Genomic DNA, 7,648 nt, shown 5'->3' with positions numbered 1-7,648 from the left:
AATATGGCGGCACCTGCTTCAAGCTTTTACTAAGTCTTGCAGCATGAGCTGGATCGGCACTTGGACTTTTGGTTGCATAGGCCTTTTAATAAGTTTTCACCCCCCCCCCCCCCCATATGAATGACATTGGACTTCTTGTGGCTTTTTTGGACACCGATCAGTTAGTGATCGACATTTATCACAATCAAGAGGTGTAAGGAGGGTGAGTACATGCCCCCCTTCCCCAACAACAACAGCTTATGGACTGTAAACATTTCATTTTTGTAAATAAGTTACCTGGCCCTTTAAGAGACTGTTCGGATGCCAGGTGACGATGTCTTGTAGATTTGTTGTTGTTCTTTTGCAGGTCCCCGGAGGAGGGAGGCGGTGATACTCTGCGGAGCTACTGATCGTGCGGTGATGTCATCGGTGGAGGGAGGCGGTGATACTCTGCGGAGCTACTGATCGTGCGGTGATGTCATCGGTGGAGGGAGGCGGTGATACTCTGCGGAACTACTGATCGTGCGGTGATGTCATCGGTGGAGGGAGGTGGCATGTAGCGATGACAGAGTAGAAGGGACTAGAAGAGCCTAGTACTGGCAAGTAAGAGCGTGGTGGCGTACAGCGTTTCGGCTGGTAGGGGGCAAAGGCAGGGGGTGTAAGGGGGTGTTTTGGCACCCAAAGGAAAGTGGGTGGCAGAGGAATCTGCTGGTGGAGATCTGGTGATCAGGGTGGCTTGCCTAGTGCGGTGAAGCAAAAAAAGTGCGGAGTCTGCAGATTCTGATGAATGCCAAAGAGTAACGTTGGCCGGTGCGGAGCGGAGAAAGGGACTGCTGTGGGGTGGAGTACAGCCGGAGGCCGGAGTCACGGACTGTGCGTATAGTCTAGTACGGAGAGCGGCAGGCCGTGGTGGAGGGTGGCCAGGATAGTATATGAGGCCGTGCCGGTGGCAGAGTATTTTATCTTGCTGGTGTTGTAGCTCTAGGGGAGTCTGCTGGGAACTGTGGAAATAGTCAGCCCGGGATTTGGGAGCAGGAGGCGATGAGCGGCACTGTGCTCAAACCCGGGGCTAGTCTGTAGTGGGCCAATTAGGGAAGTGTAGGAGCTCCCTGGACTGGTGGGTCTGGATCCCCTGATTGTAGTCCTGGGAGCGGTTGTACTACTGTAGAGCATACCTCCCAACCGTCCCAGATTCAGCGAGACAGTCCTGGATTATGGGGACGGTGTCCCGCGCGGCCGGGGGTATGTCCCGCTGTCAACTGTATCCACTATAAATATCCAACAACCCAAAGTGGCGCTTGGTGTGATATAACGGATTTCTGACAATCGCCTCTCTGCTCGCTGTCGTCTGCTGCACAACTTTAGTTTTCCCAGGGGCAGCGTTGATAGTAACGTAAAATGGGGCGACCCGGCGGCTGCACTCGCACACTCTTGTAAACGCGTCCATGGCTTGTCTCGGTCTATCGGAGCGGCGCGTGGTCTCCGGTATTTTACATCTTAATTGACGCTTTGGGGAAAAAAAAGTTACAATGAAAAACTTTCCTGGTTTCCCATAGCAACCAATCACAGCGCAGCTTCCGTTACTAAACCTGGTGTGCTAATTGGTTGCTACGGGCAAAAAGAAGAGTTCTTTAATGTTGATATTCGAGGCTCGCTGTGGGCGGAGCATGACACAAAGAACAGCAAAGAGAGGATCCCTGTTTCATGCTCCGCCCCCTCACAGTGTAGTTGTTTTGGCTGGAGTGTTCCTTTAAATACGGCACCAGTCAGATGTTACGTGTGAAATACTGACAATCCACCACAGCGATGCCAGGGAGGGGGTACAAAGTGCCCGACCACGGGTGTATAATCTGCAATGTGCCGCACTAACGCCCCATGTGACCTCGGCCGTCCAGTTTTTAGGACTTTCCAGCTCCATTTCTTAGTAGTCACTGGCGAGGCGTGGGTTAATCTCCTCTGCGCTGATTGTTTCGCTACGGTCCCGGCACGCACAGAACATGCTAATTGTATGAATAATGAGGGGAGCGCTCGTGGAAAGATCTGAGACCTTTAAGCTTTTCTGCCGGTAAAAGCCCAGAATGCAAAAAAGTCTGTTCTGCTCGCAGCCGTACACGGGGGGAGTGCCGGGAAGGCGAAACGCGTTGGCTTTGGTTTATTTTTATCTGCCAGTTTTATTCTATGTCACGTCTCCATCTGATCGTCGTCTCCAACCTCCCCCTTCTTTTTCGGGGAACCTTCAAAGTTTGGAGACACGAGAAAATTGTAGCTGGCGATTATCACATGGAAAGAGGCCGTCGTGTCCGAGGCTGCGAAACGCGTGGTTAGTTTATGTATTATTATAGGGCACCAGGGAGCGCACACACCCCAATACCTGCCCCCAGTGACAGTCACACGCGACCTGCCCGAGCACTGGAGGCAACCGGTAATAAGGAGGATGGGTCAGAGGAAATCACATGACCAGGGGGAGACAGGCAAACTCCATGCAGAGGCCACCCCTGGTAGAATTCAAACTCCGTACCCCAGTGCTGCAAGACCAGAGTGCCAACCAATCACTGTATCTAATCCTATCATGTGTGATACTGTCTGCTGAGCTGTGTATCTAATCCGATCATGTGTGATACTGTCTGCTGAGTCACTGTATCTAATCCTATCATGTGTGATACTGTCTGCTGAGCCACTGTATCTAATCCTATCATGTGTGATACTGTCTGCTGAGCTGTGTATCTAATCCTATCATGTGTGATACTGTCTGCTGAGCTGTGTATCTAATCCTACCATGTGTGATACTGTCTGCTGAGCTGTGTATCTAATCCTACCATGTGTGATACTGTCTACTGGACGATGTATCTAATCCTATCATGTGTGATACTCTCTGCTGAGCCAATGTATCTAATCCTATCATGTGTGATACTGTAGTCTGAGCTGTGTATCTAAGCCTGTCATGTGTGCACTCTGCGTCCTCTCTATTGTTGGGGGCCCGGTGGTCCTTCCCGTAGTTTTTTCGTTCCGGCATCTCGTGAATAATTTGTGCGGCTGCGGCGGTGACTTTGCTTTGTCGCGACCTCTGCCCCCGGTAATGGCATTAGATGCTTTTATTATCTGGCCATGTATATTTATAGCGGTTTGTCGCAGTCAGCAGTGCGGATCGCGCTCCGCTCGTCCCAGGCTGTCTGTCTCGTTTTCATGCTCTGTCTTTGTCCCCGTGAATCTTCGCTTTAGTTCTCTTTGTTGTCTATAAATAGTTGCCCCCCCACCCCCGCAGCAGTTGCTCAGCACGCCCTTTATTTTTCAGCCCTCGCCCCCGACATCCATATAATGCTCTTTCCTCTGCTGGTTCAGGGTCTTCCCGTTGGTTGTTCTTCTACTTGAGCAACTTTGCAAATACTTTTCTTGCACTGATCAAGAGTTCCAATATGTCTTCTACTCCAGTCACATCCATAGCTGCATCTAAATTTTCCTTGGTTTGCACTTTTGATCCATTAGCCCTGACATATACACCTAAGCTGAGTTCCTATAATACACCTCATCCTGGTGCATTGTGGGAGAACGTACAGGGGTCTGGCATAACCCTTACATCTCTTTTCATGCCACAGCTATCTCACATAGTATTGCTGCCAGGTGACAGCCACTGCTTCTACAGCCAGGTGACGGCCGCTCATTCTACAGCCAGGTGACGGCCGCTCCGTCTACAGCCAGGTGACGGCCGCTCCTTCTACAGCCAGGTGACGGCCGCTCCTTCTACAGCCAGGTGACGGCCGCTCCGTCTACAGCCAGGTGACGGCCGCTCCGTCTACAGCCAGGTGACGGCCGCTCCGTCTACAGCCAGGTGACGGCCGCTCCGTCTACAGCCAGGTGACGGCCGCTCCTTCTATAGCCAGGGGACGGACGCTCCTTCTACAGCCAGGTAACGGCCGCTCCTTCTACAGCCAGGTGACGGCCGCTCCTTCTACAGCCAGGTAACGGCCGCTCCTTCTACAGCCAGGTGACGGCCGCTCCTTCTACAGCCAGGTGACGGCCGCTCATTCTACAGCCAGGAGACGGCCGCTCCGTCTACAGCCAGGTGACGGCCGCTCCTTCTACAGCCAGGGGACGGACGCTCATTCTACAGCCAGGTGACGGCCGCTCCTTCTACAGCCAGGTGACGGCCGCTCCTTCTACAGCCAGGTGACGGCCGCTCCTTCTACAGCCAGGTGACGGCTGCTCATTCTACAGCCAGGTAACGGACGCTCCTTCTACAGCCAGGTGACGACCGCTCCTTCTACAGCCAGGTGACGGCCGCTCCTTCTACTGCCAGATGACAGCCGCTGCTTCTACTGCCAGATGACAGCTGCTCCTTCTACTGCCAGGTGACAGTCGCTCCTTCTACTGCCAGCCGCTCCATCTACTGCCAGGTGACAGCCGCTCATTCTACAGCCAGGTGACGGCCGCTCATTCTACAGCCAGGTGACGGCCGCTCATTCTACAGCCAGGTGACGGCCGCTCATTCTACAGCCAGGTGACGGCCGCTCATTCTACAGCCAGGTGACGGCCGCTCATTCTACAGCCAGGTGACGGCCGCTCCGTCTACAGCCAGGTGACGGCCGCTCCTTCTACTGCCAGATGACAGCCGCTGCTTCTACTGCCAGATGACAGCTGCTCCTTCTACTGCCAGGTGACAGTCGCTCCTTCTACTGCCAGCCACTCCATCTACTGCCAGGTGACAGCCGCTCATTCTACAGCCAGGTGACGGCCGCTCCGTCTACAGCCAGGTGACGGCAGCTCCTTCTTTAGCCAGGTGACGGCCGCTCCTTCTACATCCAGGTGAGAGCCACTCCTTCTACTGCCAGGTGAGAGCCACTCCTTCTACTGCCAGGTGAGAGCCACTCCTTCTACTGCCAGGTGACAGTCACTGCTTCTACTTCCAGGTGACAGCCACTGCTTCTACTGCCACGTGACAGCCACTCCTTCTACTGCCAGGTGACAGCCACTGCTTCTACTGCCAGGTGACAGCCACTGCTTCTACTGCCAGGTGACAGCCACTCCTTCTACTGCCAGGTGATATCGGCTCCTTCCACAGTCAGTGAGAGGCTGTCAGATGATAGCTGCTCTTTACAATCCACCCTGCATCATCCTACCTGAATGTTACTCAGGGGAACAGAGGCAAAAATACCGACATCATTCACCACTAAATAAAAGACGAGGACACAAAATCACTGAACGCCAAGGACTAGAAACAAAATAACTCAGCACCACAGACTGGGACTGCAGGGACCGATGAGCTGAACTACTGGACTCATCTAGCTGTGCCCATAAATCTTATACAGGCGTTGTCTGGTCCAATCCGGTATGTGGGGGAGGGGATTCCTTATATTTCTTACAATAATCAGGTCAAATCTACAACCAAGACCCTGTGATTGCTTCATGATTCTCTGAGACTGTATCACACACAATAGGATTAGATACAGCAGCTCAGCAGGCAGTATCACACACAATAGGATTAGATACAGCAGCTCAGCAGACAGTATCACACACAATAGGATTAGATACAGCAGCTCAGCAGGCAGTATCACACACAATAGGATTAGATACAGCAGCTCAGCAGACAGTATCACACACAATAGGATTAGATACAGCAGCTCAGCAGACAGTATCACACACAATAGGATTAGATACAGCAGCTCAGCAGACAGTATCACACACAATAGGATTAGATACAGCAGCTCAGCAGACAGCATCACACACAATAGGATTAGATACAGCAGCTCAGCCGACAGTATCACACACAATAGGATTAGATACAGCGGCTCAGCAGACAGTATCACACATGATAGGATTAGATACACAACTCAGCAGACAGTATCACACATGATAGGATTAGATACACGGCTCAGCAGACAGTATCACACATGAGGATTAGATACACAGCTCAGCAGACAGTATCACACATGATAGGATTAGATACAGTGGCTCAGTAGACAGTATCACACATGATAGGATTACATACACAGCTCAGCAGGCAGTATCACACATGAAGATTAGATACACAGCTCAGGATACAGTAGCACACATGATAGGCTTAGATACAGGGCCCCAGAAGACAGTATCACACATGATAGGCTTAGATACACAGCTCAGGATACACAGCTCAGGATACAGTATCACACATGATAGGCTTAGATACACAGCTCAGGATACACAGCTCAGGATACAGTATCACACATGATAGGCTTAGATACAATGTACCTCGATATTACCTTACAATGATGTTCATTTTCCTGCATGTCTCTGTGAGATGATGTACCGCCTGATCAGGTATCTAAGGCGTGCTACGTTGCGGCGGCTCCTTCGTCTCTACCTTTGTCTTTGTCGCTCTCATCAGTCACCGCTGAATATTGATCTCGCTGACTTGTATACTAACGTTACCATGGAAATAATACCTGACGTTTCCCCCGGGATCTGCCGCGTCCTCCGCATCTCACAGGCAGTCATACAGGGGAGAAGACAGAAGCGCCTGGTGTCAGGGAGAACAGCGGCGCCTTCAGTCCTCACCTGCAAAGCTTACACTCTAATAAGGTGACCTGCAGCAGAGAAGGATACAATGTATCAATAAAACAATAACAAACCCAAAATACAAGTAAACAAGAGACAGGAAAGAATGGAAATCCTGGAAGAGAAGCTGCGATTATTGGGGAAGAACGTGCTGGGTCCATAAAAACTTCTGAATGCCCCCCACCCGGGCAGCTACATGGGGGCTCCGTGTGAAAGTGAGGGTGAGGACACACTTGCTGGCCACGTCACAGTGAAACTACAACTCCCAACATGGCCTGAAGATGCTGGGACCACGGTACCTCGCACACCACCAGCCACAGAAGTAGACAATGCAGAATGGGGGCATGGGAGGCATTAAACCCCGGACCAGATCCCCAAATAAATTCTGACCTTAAACCTGACCCCAAATTCAAGACCTCAGCTTGCTGTCACTGAATAGTAACATCTATGTTTACATCCTGAGACTGAAAACTCACAGAGCTGAGGTTTGTTGCAATGTATTAGTGTAGGTGAGAAGCTGTCCATACTTGTCTGCCTCGCAGGGGGGCTCCTGGTTTTTTAGGAAGTCTCGTACTTGTGAACATTTGGTTGCATAACTAATGGCGCCCTGATATTACCTCCTGTTCCAAAGATATAGGAATAAATAAAGCGAAGTCTACGAGAATGTGGGGGAGTCGCAAATGTCACCGCAGATTGTACCAAGTGCTGGCATTTCACTTCATGTGAAGCCCTGGCGTCTGTGTTCTTCTTTCGGAGCTGCAGTGATCGCGCTCATGACATCACCCACCATACCGCCCAGTAGTCACATCTTTTGCAGGACGGTCCTGCGAATAGGATCACAAGGGCCAGGCTTATGTATATTGAAATAAAAAGGGGCTTTTCTATGAGGCTTTAGGGCGTTCCCAGACGGTATGTGGGTGGGGCTTAAATGTCCCGCAATTGGGGACTGATGATGCACCTCGGTAATAGGAGAAATCTCATCAGGACGGGCCCCTTAAAGAGGACCGATCCCCTCTCCTGACATGTCCGACTAAGTAAATACTTATATTCCCCGTAAAAAAAAACAATTCTGGAACATATTATCTTAGAACTCTGTCTCATGCTGTTACTCTGTTATTCCTCCTGGAAATGTATGAATAAA

The 7,648-nt window shown here is 51.1% G+C and overlaps 1 protein-coding gene across 1 annotated transcript in view; it reads right to left on the bottom strand.

The window, feature by feature from the left end:
• The window catches only part of LOC142707566 (fibrinogen C domain-containing protein 1-like), a 135,083-nt gene extending 128,547 nt beyond the window's left edge, over nt 1-6,536 (bottom strand). Inside the window, exon 1 of the mRNA XM_075848335.1 lies at nt 6,213-6,536. Coding sequence (XP_075704450.1) covers nt 6,213-6,239 — 27 coding nt within the window. The 5' untranslated portion in view covers nt 6,240-6,536. The remainder of the gene's footprint in view (nt 1-6,212) is intronic.
• Between the last annotated feature and the right edge of the window lie 1,112 nt (nt 6,537-7,648).

Source organism: Rhinoderma darwinii, unplaced genomic scaffold (genome assembly GCF_050947455.1).
Source record: "Rhinoderma darwinii isolate aRhiDar2 unplaced genomic scaffold, aRhiDar2.hap1 Scaffold_36, whole genome shotgun sequence".
Lineage (NCBI taxonomy): Eukaryota > Metazoa > Chordata > Amphibia > Anura > Rhinodermatidae > Rhinoderma > Rhinoderma darwinii.
The sequence above is the reverse complement of the archived record's forward strand: the minus strand, read 5'-3'. Positions and strand labels throughout refer to the sequence as shown.